The sequence below is a fragment of the Lynx canadensis genome, chromosome B3 (genome assembly GCF_007474595.2).
Source record: "Lynx canadensis isolate LIC74 chromosome B3, mLynCan4.pri.v2, whole genome shotgun sequence".
Taxonomy (NCBI): Eukaryota; Metazoa; Chordata; class Mammalia; order Carnivora; family Felidae; genus Lynx; species Lynx canadensis.
In genome coordinates this window covers 132,837,821-132,853,035 of record NC_044308.2, presented here as the reverse complement: position 1 = coordinate 132,853,035, position 15,215 = coordinate 132,837,821, and the positions used below count along the sequence as shown (strand labels likewise).

Here is a 15,215-nt window from a genome sequence, read left to right as displayed (position 1 = left end):
ACATTTCTCACCAAGAGTGCAATATTGTCCTTGAACAAAATACCCAGATTACCAAGGAAACCATCTTTGGAGGAAGTGTTTAATAAGCATATTTTATTTAAATAAATCCTCTGTGCAGCTCACCAGCAGTGCCTTATTGGAAACATCAGTATTTCCATATCACAGTTCCCAAGAGGACTTTAAAGGCTCAAAATTCAGTGTCTCCTTTGGCGTGCTTCTCTCTTGATTCTACCCATCTCCATCTTCATACATTTTCTGGAGAATGTTCATCAGTCCCTCACCAGGATCTGTTTCAGTGTCACAGGAGGGCTTTTCTTTTTCTTTGTGTCCTTTCTCAGCCCGAGTCAAGTAGGCCCACTGCATGCTTTGTGCTTTCTTTATACAGAAGGTGAGGACTGTACAGTCTTGACTTTTTTTGAAGCACCTTCCACAGAGATGGGTTTCAAGAGATTATTCACAGTCATGGAGTAACTCTTCTCATTTAGATTCTTTACCAAAAGATCAAATGGCCTCTCTGTGAAATGCACCCGCACATTCTCAATGATGAGCTGGTGAACTCTGGTGACGTCTGTGAAAATCTACATTACCTTATCTGCCCGATCTCATCAGTCATTGCCGATTTTCACCGTATATCCCCTTGTAATGGGAGCAACCACGGCAGCTGGCTTTCCATTGTCAAGAAGTTCTGCTTTTCTCTGATTCCTACTGCATCATGTTCTTTGTTTCTTTCTCAATCTTGGATTTTTCAGTTGTAAGGGTAGCACGTACTCTTTTTCTAGTGGCCTTTTTCAGCAGTACCTTCACCTCTTCTAGATCTTTCTGAAGCTTCCAACTTCCATCTGCAATGGAGTGACCCTCGGTTTCTGCAATCAGCATTGATTTAAAGAAGCTTCCTGTCCTCTGGCTGGTATAGCGGGGCGGGGTGGGGGAGGAGGGAGAGTGGTCGGAATCTCTTTGGAAGCTGAAACTGTGGTCCCACAAGGCCAGTGCTGCAGCTGCACAGGGGAGAGAAGTGGGGGTGGGATGCAGAGCACACTCACCGGGTGCAGACCCACCTAGTGTGAGGCCCAGCCTGCCTCCTCAATGTAGATTTCTTAAGAGGAAAAAAAAGTCTTTTATATTTGTGCAGATATTTGCTCTTTTCTTTTTTTAATGTTTTTATTTTTAAGAGAGATTGGGAGGAGGGGAGGGGCAGGGAGACAGGGAGACACAGAATCCGAAGCAGGTTCCAGGCTCCGAGCTGTCAGCACAGAGCCCAAGGCGGGGCTCGAACTCTCCAATAGTGAGATCATGACCTGAGCCCAAGCCGGCCGCTTAACCGACTGAGCCACCCAGGCGCCCTGATATTTGTTCTTTCTGATGATTTTCCGTCACTCCTGAATACTTGAGCTTCTCTATGGTATGTTCTTCCTTCAGCCTGGAGAATGAACCATAGCATTTCTTGCAGTGCAGGTCTGCTAATTCTCTTAATTTTCTTTCATCTGATAATGTGGTTGTTTGTCTTCATTCCTGAAGGATATTTCCTCTGGATAGGATATACATTGCCAAGGTTACCTTTCCTTCTGCGCGTTGGAAACATTTCATGTTGTCTTCTGACCTCCTGTGCCTGAGGAGAGCTCGGCTGTCAGGTCACCGTTCCTGTTCCTGCTGGCTGCTTTCAAGATTTTGTCTTTGTTTGTCTTCACTAGTTTCAGTAGGAGGCACCCAGTGGGGTTTTCTGTTACCTTGTTGCTTATGCACTGAACTTCTTGAATCTGTACATTTGTGTCTCACCAAATTTTTAGCCATTATTGCTTTAAATAGCTTCTCTGCCCCATACTTCACCTCCTAGGATTCCAGCCCCATCGAAGTTAAACCGTTAGATGTTATCCCACAAGTGTCTAATTCCCACCTGCCCCGATTTTCAGCTTTTATTTATTTTTTTGGTTCTTCAGATTGGGTAATTTCTGTCTTCAAGTTCCCTGACCCCTCTGTCATCTCCATTCTGCTTTTAAGCCCATCTACTGAAACTTTTAATTTCAGATTGTGAGAAAACAGAAAATGCACAGATTGGTTCATGCCCCCAGTTCCTGAAACCCTTGTAAATTCCTAAGTGGTCACGGCACTAGGAACATCTTATGTTCTAATGGGGTGGCTCTGTGTGGGTTCGTGGACTGGGGCTGGTCACCAGAAAGACCAAATTGTGATTAGAAACTTGGAACTTTCAGCACCGCACCCCCCCCACCCCCGCCATTCTACAGGGTGGGGGAGTGGGGCTGGAAATGGAATTTATGATTGATCGTGCCTCTGTGAGGCAGCCTCCATAAAACCCCAATAGTCCTGGGTTTGGGGAGCTTCCAGGTTGGTGAACACATCACACAGGGAGGGTGATGCACCCAAACTGCACAGGGACAGGTACTCCTGCGCTCAGGACCCTTCCAGATCTCACCCTAGATACGGCTTCACCTGGCTGTGCACCTGTGTCCTTTATCATTCCTTTAACAAACTTGCAGGAAGTGTTCCCTTGAGCCCTGTGAGCTGCTCTAGAAAATTAATTAAACCTGAGGAAGGGTAATGGGAACCTCAGATTTATAACAGAGGACAGAGGAGCCAGAAGTACAGTTGACAACCTGGACTTGCACCTGGCATTGGAGGGGGGTGGGCAGCCTTGTGGGACTGAGCCCTGTCCCTGTGAGATCTGACGGCACATCCAGTAGACAGGGTCAGAATTTCAGCCGGAGGACCCCTGGCTGGCATCTCAGAATTGCTTGACATGGGAAACACCTGCACACATCTGCTGAGCACAAGTGTTTTGAGTGTGGTAGTCATGTGAGCGCACAGGGGGGAACCGCTCCCCTCCCCCCACTACACAGATATGATAGTTTCCAGTTCTAAAGTTTCCATCCAATTCTCTAAAAATGATCACTCTGCTGAGATTTGCTATCTTTTCATTCAACGTGTTGTTTTTTTTTTTTTACACTCCTGAACACAATTTTATTAGGTGTTTTAAAAATCTTTGACTACAATTTCTGGGTAGGTCTCCTTTGCCTGTCTTCTGAGAATGAGCCATGTGTTTTTATTATGTATTGATTTGGATCATATGCTAAGAATTGTTAACTGATATATAATTTATGATAAGCTGAAGAAACTCTGAATTCTGTTATGTTCCTCTGAAAATAATAATTATTCAGTTAACTTGGCTGAACTCAATTGCAAAATGTCTCCCCTTGCGATGGGAAATAGCTCAAGTTTTGGTTCAGTTATTTTAGCCTTGGCTGTGCATGAACAGTTCACTGGTCAGCCAGAGATTTGGTCAGCCAGATACACAGAATTTGGGAATCCTCTCTCTGGCTCTTTTCTGTTGTTTCCCTCTTCCTGCTCAGAGACTATGGTTGCTCCAAGCCCTGTACTCTGGGTCTTCCAGGCAGCAAGACTATAGATTTCCACTGGATGTTTACATGCCTTGCATGGTGCAGACTGAGAGCTGACCTCAGGCCCAAAGTGGTTAAAAAATAAATAAAAACAAACAGAAACAGGAAACTCACCTCGTGTGGTGCCTTTCTTCCAGTTGTTGACTCGCCATCAGTTTCTGCCTGCTTTCAGTCCCTTGAGCTGCTGGTTTTTAAAGACTTTTTTCCCCCCAGAGCTTATGTTGTTTACTTCTGAAAGAGGTGGTTCAACTGGAGATACTCGGCCCTGCCAAAAACCTGAAGTTATCTGTTTTCTCCCACAACATTTTTATTTTTGTTTTTTTTTAGAGAGAGCACAAGTGGGGGAGAGGGGCAGAAGGAGAGAGCGAGGGCTTCTTAAGCAGATTCCACGCTCAGCACGGAGCCTGACTCAGGGCTCAATCACAGGACCCTGTGATCATGACCTGAGCCGATATCAAGAATCAGACACTTGACTGACTGAGCCACCCAGGTACAACCACCCAGCCCAAAACATTTTTTTAATGAAATTTTCAAGCACACGCCAAAAGTACAAGAAATTTATAGTGGTAACCTAAATTGTACAATTAAAATTTCCTAGGCTTTATCATAACTGTATCCATAAATACACCGTATTTCTATGCATTTCAAAGTAAACTTCAGCCATTAGTACTTGCCCCTAAATCCTTCAGCCATAGGTATTATTAACTAGAATTCAGTTTAGTTTTTTTTAATGTAAAATTTATATACAATGAATGGATATCTGAACTGTGCATTCTCTGAGTTTTAAAAATCCATTTTAATGAGCTGTAACTTACAAGAAAAGTTACCAATTTGGTGTATAAATTCAAGGGGTTTTGTAAAATGTAACCAATGCCACAATCATGATAGAAGTATTTCTGTTGCTCCAAAAGTTCTGTCATGCAGCCAATCCTCTCTCCTCATTCCTGCACTTTTTTTAATATTTACTTATTTTTGAGAGAGAGCACATGCGTGCAAAGGGGGGAGGGGCGGGGGGGGGCAGAAAGAGAAGGGGACTGAGGATCCAAAGCGGGCACAGTGCAGACAGGGGAGAGCCCAATGCAGGGCTCCAACTCATGAACTGTGAAATCATGACCTGAGATGCAGTAGGGCACTTAACAGACTGAGACACCGAGGCGCCCTTCCTACTCTCATTTTTAAGGCCACCCACTTCTGCTCTGAGTGGGAACCAGGGTTCCACTCCAAGAATACGAATTAGCAGGAAGAGAGGCCATCCGTGGCCATACATGTCCGGGAGGACCAGAGAAGAAAATAATGGAAAAGTGGAGCCGGGGCTCAGGCTGGGGCTCTTCACAAGTGTTCCCAGTCTATCTCTAGAAAGGTGTTGAGTGGCTCAATGAGACCACACAATCCATTCTCCTACCTAAAGGTGGATTCTACCAGTCCAAGCACAATTGATGATGCCCATCTCTTGAGCCTGTTATGGTATCAGAGGAGTTCAGGGGGCAGGAGCCCATACCTGTCAGAACCTGTTTCTTCATTTTAAAATGTACTTCCTCCATGGGTGAAGTGTCAACTCACCCTTGGGGTTCACATTAACATGGACTCCTCAGTGACACCCTCAGTCCACACAACAGGCAGCAGGCCACATGGATACAGTACTTTTAGGGCAGAAGTACACAGATCAGTTCTGTGGAGTTGTTTAGGGTGTTTGAGAGACTAGGTCCAGGGATGCAGATTTCCTTGTGAACAGAGTCCCCTTCCTGTGGAATCCAGAGGCCTGATGGTGACCCTGCTGCAGCCAAGACCCAAATCTACTTGTCTTCCAGAAATAACTTGCATTTAGTAGTTGAGAAGCAGTATTTGGGCACCTAGGTGGCCCAGTGGGTTACGCATCAGACTCTTGAGATTGTGCCCCCCCCCCAACCCCGCGCTGAGCACAGAGCCTACTTAGGACTCCCACTTTCCTTCTCTCTCTGCCCCAACCCCGCTCGCATGCACACTCCCTCTCAAAATAAACATGAAAAAAAATCAGTATTTGTGGGAAAATGCTAATTTTCCCAAGGGCGTGGTTTTTGTTTTCTACACTTGAATTACCATCCTCTAAATGCTCCGGAGAGAGATCGCCAGTTCTCAGCACTTTTGAGAATAAGAATCATTACAACTTAGATATGTGGGGTTCTTGCCGGTGTTTAAGAGCACCGTCTCATTTGATTCTTAAAACAATCCCACGAGGCAGGAAGGGTAGGTATTAGCCCCCACTTAACAGATGAGAAAATGAAGACTTAAAGGCATCTCGTGACTTGCCTACGGTTTCATGGCGTGGAGGGAGCGGAGCTGGGATCAGACAGTTCTGAGTCCCGAGTGCCTTGGAGCTGAGTCCCCTCTCAGGCTTGTCAATCTCAAGCCATTACCCACGAAACCGTCTTCACTCAGGGTGGTAGAACTAGCAACCTGGGAAGGAATACATTTTATATTATAACCCTGAGCCCTGAAGAACAGAGATCTTCTACTATATTTAAAACTGCTAGTCATGACTCCCTAAATTGATTTCATGATTCACAAAAAGGTTGTGACTGACAGTATGAAAAACCACTGTTTCAGAAAACTCTGATTATAAAGATTTACTTATTTGTGCAGACTTCAAGAGAAACGTAGACTTGAAAATTTCCTTTGTGGTTTACCTCGCTTTTAAGCAAAATCTGCACACTTGTACACACTACTTAAGGATGGGACATAGAAAGGTTCTCCAGGCACAATATTGACACTTCACCTGGAGATACTTGTTGCTCTGGAGTGGACTTCAGGCATCTTCCACTGGTCTTTGGAGAACTCCACACCTGCACCCTTCTCGCCAGGGGCTGTCCCCTAATCTGGAGTGCTTGAGTGAGGTGTGTCAGGTGACTTCTGCCAGAGCTATTGGGAAAGAAGTGTTTTCTTTTTTTAAATAACTACCTGGAAGTAATGGGGGATCCTGGAGTGGGGTGGGGGCAGAGGGTATTTCAGCCTCCAGGTGGATAAGGCTTACTTGAGAATGACGTTCATATTCCTGAAAGCAGATGTTCTGGACTTGGAGATAGACTGTTAACATTATGATCATCTGGCTCCAGCATTTGTTAGACACTGTTAAAGTCTTTCATCATTTAAGCTTAATGAATCTGGTTTCTGTAACTATAAAAGCATCGTATTCTTTCATAAATATACCGATAAATTATTGAATAGACTCTTAAATTTTCATGTCAATTACCTTAAGAAAACACAATCAGCATTCAGCTACCATGTTAATTTCCAAAGCACCTATGAACAAAGAGCTACCAGAGCATGCACAGTGGCATCATCTGTGTCCTCAGGGCCACAAAGGAACACATACTAGCTGTGACCTTGACTCTTTCACCCTATCAAATGAGGTTAGTATCACCTGCCCCACAGTGCGATGTATATAGTTACCTTTGATTGGTTATACCTGTAATAAATTCCCTATGGATGCCAATTTCTCCCTTGCCTTTCCCTTCTGAGTTTCTCTTTATGTGTATTAAAAAGACTAGTCTGGATGCCTTCCGGTTGTTAATAAATCCAAGTGGAACGCTCTGAAAGACTAGCTACAAAGGGAACAGGGTCCAGTGTCTTAGAATGATTAATGTTGGTTAGACGAGTTTTGGCGGGGCTTCTGGTAGGCCTAAGAGAACAGCGTGTACTTGAGACGCAGCAGTTGGATTCTGCTTTGAGATGGACTTGATCGGAACTCTGTACAGAATACAGGCTTTACTGTGACTTGCGTTGCTTTGGCCCTGTACCTGTTTGTGCCACCCTCGTTACTGCATGAGGCACCCTCCTTTCATATCCTGGGCTGACTCTTGCCCTCCTCCTCCCCCCCCCGGCGTTTTCTTTGCTGCCTTCTCTTTTGACACTTGGCATAGCCCTTTCTGCTCTGTGCTTTAGATCTAATCCGTGGAAACACCAGGTTTCAGTCAGAGAAGTTAACAGAACGTACTTAACATGGCAAAGTTTTCAGCCCTCAATGCTCTCAGTTGAAAGGAACCAGTTCCACAGTCAGGTTCTTGCTTTAATTCAGTGGCTCAGCCCTGAATACTAATGCAGCGTTTCCTGGCTGGTTTTACACACCGATGGCTGGTTCTGTCACGCCAACTATGATTTATTACAGTGCATGAAAGCGTACTTGGTTTTGTAGTTACAATTACGTATCCCATAGATGAGGCCTGCTCCTTGGCTGGAGCTTGGGAACATCTGCCACGCTTACTGCCTGGGTTCAAATCCCAGCTTTGCCCCTTGCCAGCTGTGTGACTTTGGACCAATAATCGGTTTCCCCATCTGTAAAGTGGGGGTGGTAATAGTTCTGGGTTACTATGAAGATTCACCAATACAAATATAGCACAGTATTTGGCACACATAAGTGCTGGTCTAGGTTACCACTCGGGGACCAGCACGCCTCCATGTTGGGTCCTGGTTGTGGGCACTGCCGCTCTTCTCCCAGGAACACATAGCTGCACATCACCCCTTCCCTGCTCTCTCTCATCTTCTTTGGATTCTGTATCTCCCTCTCTTTCAAAAACAAATACATTAAAAAAAATAAAAATAAGAAATTGTAGTTTTGTTTATAGTACTTTGTCCTGGATATTGCTTGAAAAAAAGCGGGCTACTAAATTTGGAAAACTTGTCAAAAATTTTATAATGGTATCTAGGCATGTGTAGTTATAGCACACTGTCAACAGAATTTTAGATTTAATCCTATACAACAGGCTATTTTAGTTTTGCCAGTTTGAGTTCCTGCAGACTTTTTTTTATGCTGAAGACTTTTGCCACCATACTTTGTCATATCATTCATCAATTGTTACATTTTGTGAACGTAAATAAAGAATGCCTAATTTTTTGAGGTATCCATCAGTTAATAAAAGCAAGCATTTTCAAGGAATTCCCTTCCTTGAATTGTCAAGGAGTTACAGCTGATTTTTCAGTTATGAGAAACTAAAATGTCCTAAGATTTGAATCAAACACCCAGATCATCCAAAAACGGTTTCACACGGACTACTGTCATTTCCGTAGAGAGTAAACTTTTTATCTTATGTGGAAAAAAGTTGTGACAAAATCACATAGAGGATCCTTGTTTTCACATACTGAATCTGATGCAGAAACCATATTCATTGGAAGTCACAGAAGTTCTGTTAAGGATAACTACAGAACTTCTACACAAGAACCCAGGATAACAAAGCTGGGCTCCACTGCACTGCGGGACCTTATGGATGTCATTTAACAGAAGGATTAAATGTAAGGACGTGAGGATTAAATATAAAGCAAGCATAGGAGTGGAGGCAGGAAGAGCTCAGGAAACATCGGCTATTATGTGGAAAAATGACAGCCTTCAAATACATGAACTTTAAAAAAAATTTTGTAATATTTTTGAGAGAGTGTATGTGAACGGGGGAGGGGCAGAGAGGAGACACAGAATCTGAAGCAGGCTCCAGGCTGTCAGCACAGAGCCCAATGCGGGGCTCAAACTCACAAACGGTGAGATCGGGACCTGAGCCAAAGTCGGATGCTTAACCGACTGAGCCACCCAGGTGCCCCCCCCCCCCATCAGTGAACTGTAAGCCTGATTTATATCAACTATAGTTAAACGCAGGCAGCCTTTTCCAGAAGTGTGAGGACTTAAAAACCTTCTCCCTCTGTCACCCCATGAAAGCAGCTGGTGGAAGACCATTCTTTTCTTCCTAAAGGACTACATCGGAGGTGAAGGGGACACGGAACCCTCCTGCCAAAATGGCAAGTGACTTCTCCTAAGTTGCTATGTGTAGGAACTATTTTCTGCCTCAAAATTTTTTTAGGTCTCTTTAAATGCTCAAGCATTCAGAATATTCTGTTGACATTCATCATCGGGAATCAAAATCTCGTTTAGACCTTTAGGCTACATCTCCACCTTTGTAAAAGGAGAAGCCAAAATCAAGAGTCGGATGCTCAACTGAGCCACCCTGGTGCCCTGAGGAACTCTTTGATAAGTCAATAAATCTATAGAAGTTTATGAAAAGACAGGAAGTTGCATTTTGATGTGGATGTTTGCCCTCAGCAGATATATAGTCACCGGAGAGTGTTGCCATGCGATCTGAAGGAGGTTGGAGGAGGTGGGGGAAAAGGATAAAGGCAGCAGGCAGCTACAGGCAGGCACTAGGGGTGAGGGTTGGTTCCTCGAGGCAGGGAGAAAGGACTGTTAAACCCCGACGTGCGTTTCCTCAAACATTAACAGGCATGTTTGATGCTTTTTTGTAGCACTGTGGGCAATTCGGTCAGTCCCATTTAAAAAAAGGAACAGATGGGATAGAACTTGTTTTTTGTGTTCCCATGTTGATTACTCTTGAGGCATTATTTTCCATGTGTGCCATCAACTGTGCCCAGAAAGCTCATGTTACTGACCCTATACTGGCCTGCCTTCCCTGAGCCCATGCTGACCAGGACAAGGGGCACAGGAGGCTGCTGTTAGCAGTCAGGCCTGGACACCCGGAGTGCATAACCCTTGACTATGGACTTCCCCTAATGTTACCTTGATGTACCTACCCACCTGTTCTATAGAACTTATTTCCATTGGGCTCTTCTGGGTCCCCATGGGGTGTGGAGGAATGTTACCTTAAGTATGGCCCATGAACCAAAAACACATATACAGAACGATATATATATATATACATACACATATGTATACATACACATATACACATATACGTATATACATACATATGTATATATACGTATATGTATATATATGTGTATATATACATACGTATACACACACACAGAAAATGAGCATTTAGAAACTTTCATCAGAATCTGACATGCCGTACCAGCTGGTTGTGCTCTGTAAGAGGATCTGTCTACAACACCCTGGGGGGTAAAGGTTGCCCATCTCCTCAGACGCCACGTTACCTGGAAGCCTGAACCACCTGGCAGAAAAGAGGACTTGGATCCTGCCAGCCCCGGGTTCAAATACTGGTAAGAGCACTTTCTGGAAGTGTGACCTTGCACAAACACTTCACCTTTTTGAATGAGTCCCTTATCAGGAAAATGAGGATAATGCTAACGACTCAACTATGGCAGCCGCAGTAGCAATCCCTGGACAGTTCTCGCTCTGTGCGGGCACCAAGCACCTTCACATAGTAACTCCCCACTCTCAACCATCTGCAAGGAGGACTGACACCACTCCCATTTTACAGCTGAGGGGCCCAAGGCACAGAGAAGTTAAACAGCCTGGTGTAGGTCGCACGGCAAGTGGCAGGGCTGGGATTCAAACTTCGGCAGTCCCAGCCCAGCTCTGAGCTCCCACACACCTTGCAGTTACACGGAGCAGACGAGCGACGTGCCTGCGTGTCTGACTCCACACAGCGCCTCCTAGCAGGGGGCTGTGACCGCTGTCCATCTGCTGCCCTCTTGATGGGCTGAACCCACCCCGCACAGCCCAGGCTGAATCCCGCTGTAGAACAGGCTGATTCTTCAGTCCTGGGGACACCGCTCCTGTTGACAGAGGCCTGCTCGGTGCTGCCACCACCCCCACCCAGGATGGGACCACCATGCTGGTGAGAATCCTGGGGTACTTTGCCCATCCTTTTTTTTTTTTTTTTTTTTGCTTGTAAGTTTTATTTAGGTAATCTGTACAACCAACATGGAACTTGAACTCATGACTCCAAGACCAAGAGCCCCACGCTCCTCTGAGCCAGCCAGGCGCCCCAGCCAGTCCTCTGGACACACAGACCGCCGGCCACCCACGCCGGGCCAGCCCCGGGTGCCTTCCCAATGCCTTCCGGCTCACGTGATGTAGGGTTTGCATGTTCTGGGAAGTAGAAGGCATGGTCAGAAAAGGGTTAAGCCTTCGTCTTCTTACCTGGGTAATGAACTGGTTAAACTAACCAATGGCTTCTCAACTTTTTAAAAAGCAGAACACGTGCACACACACACCCGTCGATAATATCCTTGACAGAATCCCACAATCTAAAATAGGTGAAGCAGAGCTGCTCTGACAGGACGAGGGTGGAGGCCCGCAGCTGTCTTCTCTGTCAACGCACCCCCGCCCACCCTGCTGGCTCCTAAAGGTGAAAATCGTAGGCCTCTGAGGAACGGTCTGAAAAGCTATCTTCAAAAATCTTTCAAAATTAACATTCAACACGCTTCAAAGATGAAGGTGGTGACAAAATGAAATCAGCCTCATGTAGAAAAAAAATAAAAGAGGGTCTACATCTTAGGAGAACTTGATTTCTAAGTATGAAGGACATAGGAACATAAAGCAGAGAGAGACCCTCAGAGCTTTGACCCAAACCAGCTATGTGATGGGGGGCGTGGTGTGGAGGGGGTGGTCATCCTGAACCTTTCTGGGCCTCAGTTTCCTCACTTGTGAATCAAAGGCACCAAGTTAGGTCATCTTTCAGGGTTTCTTCCAAGTACAATACTTGTACTTTTGTATGGTTGTGTGTGTCTTTTCTGGAATTTTGTGGGGATCAAAGAGACACCGCTCCACTCGGAGGAATGGGCGAGGAAAGGGCAGGTGGTAAGGGGCAGCGCGACCCGCCCGTGCGCAGAGAGGGGGCCGGCACAGCACCGGGAGCAGGACAAGCCCCGTGAGGCTGCGGGGAGACGAGAGGCAGCAGGACCCAGGCGTCTCAACAGCTGCCGCCCCAACCTCCGCCAACCACGGACACCCGCAGACGCACATCCGGCAGCCCTGAGACACACAGCTGCGGGCTGGGTAATAAGCGGACAATCACATTCCTCCCCTGACAAGTTGCGTTTGAATCCAGAGCGCCTTTCCCGATGGAGCGCGACACAGAGTCCATCTTCAGAAGAGCTGGCACCACCGTGAGATCCCACATCGCTCGGAGGATGGTTTTACGTGTATTCTCTTAACGCTGTCCAGTTTTCATTCCAAAGTTTAGAAAAGTGAGTTTTTTTTTTTTTTTAGTGACACTGTTAATGACCATTAAAAGTATAACCAGCATCCATGTTCACAGGAGTGACTTGCAGTTTTGTAGGGGTGTAGATAAAACTTAAGGGTGAACGTCCAGTACAAACAACATCTAATATTTGGGGCTTGATGCCTTAAACCTAAATTCCACAGTACTTTAAGATTCTCAGGAGGGAACCCACATATTCCCGTGTGTATCTGGTGCTTTGGTATAAGGAATATTCCAAATCCATGGCCGATCTGGGGGGCAGGGCAGAAAAAACATATTACATATGTATAACACTTATTTGAACAGGATTAAAAAAATTCACTTACCTGGTAGGATAAAACCACCCATGTGCTGGAGTCTACGAACTGTTAAAAAGCTTTTCTGAACCAACCCCAGACAATAGTCCATTTCAGACAAAGGCTGTCGGTAAAGGTTTGTGCTAAGACCCAGGCAAGTGAATGTGGAAACAGGCAAGCAGAAGCCAGGAGGTACATTCCGGCTTGTCACTTACACTGACAAGTGACCTCACCTCCCTCAGCCCCAGAGTCCTTATCTGTGCCTACACCGTGGGACTGTCACGAGAGTTAAAGGAGATAAAGCCATGTAGTGTCCAGCAGAGAAAGAACCTTAACAAGGGCAGTTATTATTTTCTCCTTTTATGAAGCTGGAGAAACCAACAGTAACAGATGGCATGGTCATGGTCACATATAACCAAGGGGCTCATTTTCACATCCGTGAAATGGTTTCGTTCTGCTCCTTAGGTTAGGAACTGATGAGGCAGGAGGGTCTCTGTAATGACTGCAGGGCAATGTTGAAGAAGACAACACACCTTGATACGACACGATGGAAAGAACCCTGATGACCTATGTTCAAATTTGGCCTCAGGTTCCTCGTCTGTGAAATGGGAATTAGCTGCACAAGCAACCTCCCAGGATTACTGTGAAACATAAATGGGAGAACACCTGTAGAAGTTCCTGACATGTTGCAGGTGCTCCAAAATGCAAACTTTCCCCCCTTTAACTGAGGTTTCAGAAATTGAAAAAATCTGAACAAATCACTTCTACCATGCTTCACTGCTGCTAGAATCAAACCAATTCAAAAGAACCATATATGCCTAGGGTGTAAATACGCTGCGAGGGTGAAAAATAAATCCCCATGGAATCTCCCCGCTGAGTCTCAAATACACAACTCCAGAAGGTTGAGTGCTTACAGGGAACCAACCACTCGGCAGGTGAGCTGAAACTACCATCCACACGAGCAGCTGCTCAGCCCTGCCAGCCCGCTCTTAGGGGAAGCTCTCCCTTCCTCCCGAACAGAGAGGTAACACGGTAGCTCAGAGGATGGCCTGGCAAACAATGCGAGGCTCTCCTCACAGTTCAGTGTCGAATCACCTGTGGAATAACTGCAGAGCCAGCATGCGCACAGCAGCACCCAGCAGGACGTGCAGGTAAAGGATGCCAAAGATGGCAACAAGCCATCAGGACTCTGTTCTCCAATTTGACCTTGAGAGAGTGTAAAAGCCCGAAACCACACACAGTTAAACCAGCTTGTTAGAAAGCCAGAAGCCCGGCCCGTGTGGAACTGTGTTGCAAGCTCGCTTCCTACGAGGTGAGGGTTTGGCAGGGCTGGAGTCCCGGGAAGATGCTGCTGGAGACTCCCCGCAGCTACACCGGCCTCAACAGGGCACCAACTCTCTCCCACTGGGAGCACCTCTTCTGCGGCTACACTTCGCCCGTCTTTTCTGCAAACTGCTCTGTTGGTAACACGGGCTCTACTTCATCCCCAAGGCAGAGCACCCCAGGATCCTTGCTGTAAGAGCGGCTATTAGATTCACCACCGATGCAGGGTTTGTGATGCACACATCTGCCAGTCAGCCAGTAACTTCGAGACCACCATTGCATTTCCTCCTCTCCCTGTTGGCCAACAATGATCGAATAAGGTGACCGTGCTACTGGCAAATCTCTGGACACTCTGCTTTGTAAATGAGCAAATGTCTGTATCTGTGAGCTGATCACCTGCCATGCTGGCTGTCTCTCTGCTGGGTCTTTTTGCCCATTATTCCTGGAAATCAGTGTTAATACTTGCGGGCTTAGAGGAAAGCCTGTTTTAAGCAGCCCTCCAAAATTGTCCCGTGGGAGAAAAACGTGCCTCATCATATAGGCATGTGCAGATCTGAGGGATCTGTTGAGTGTTGGCTGGGAGCCAGGCACAAGGCTGTGGTCCCCGGGGGTGCAGTCCTGTGGGGCAGACACACAAGCAGGCAGGCCACGGTCCTGGAATTCTGAACTTCACGTCTGCGCTGTGGTTCCCAAAGCTGGCTGACGTGACAACTGCTGGTGCACTTCTCCACAACCCACCTCGAGGGACCTTGTTTCAGTCGGTCTGGGCGGGGCCCTGGCAATACACGCTTTTACCAAGTTCTAAAGGTGATCTTAACACAATCAGTCTGGGATCTGACAGTCTGGGATGAGAAGCTGTCTTTTTCCTGGGATACAATGAAACAATTTAAAACAGGAGTGTGATAGAAGATATGCATGGCAGCCTTGTAGAAGACAATGTCCAGTGGGAAGGGGCCCAAACCAGGGAGATGAACAGGTCATGATCTCATGGTTTGTGAATTAAACCCTGCGTCAGGTTCCGCGCTTATAGCGTGGAGCCTGCTTAGGATTCTCTCCCTCCCCGTCTCTAAATATATAAATATTTAAAAAAAAAAAAAAAAAAAAAAAGCTAAGCTAGAAGTTTGGTGTCAGCCTTCTGTTTGTACTATGAAACAAAAATAGATTTTATTAACAGAGATGATCAAAATCATGTCTAAAAACCTTTCCTGGTTCTATTTAAAAAAAAAGTCCTCATTTCCAAAGAGCTTTCAAAAACAGGTCTTTAA

At 46.0% G+C, this 15,215-nt stretch overlaps 1 protein-coding gene and 1 pseudogene across 3 annotated transcripts in view; both read right to left on the bottom strand.

Annotated features, from left to right (window-relative positions):
- Window positions 1–228: 228 nt before the first annotated feature.
- On the bottom strand, window positions 229–12,250 carry LOC115517097 (annotated as a pseudogene).
- The window catches only part of TDP1 (tyrosyl-DNA phosphodiesterase 1), a 91,882-nt gene continuing 87,659 nt past the window's right edge, over window positions 10,993–15,215 (bottom strand). For all 3 annotated transcript variants that reach the window (XM_030319768.1, XM_030319767.1, XM_030319769.1), the window contains one exon: window positions 10,993–12,582. In XM_030319768.1, the coding sequence (XP_030175628.1) occupies window positions 12,509–12,582 (74 nt within the window). In that variant the 3' untranslated portion in view covers window positions 10,993–12,508. The remainder of the gene's footprint in view (window positions 12,583–15,215) is intronic.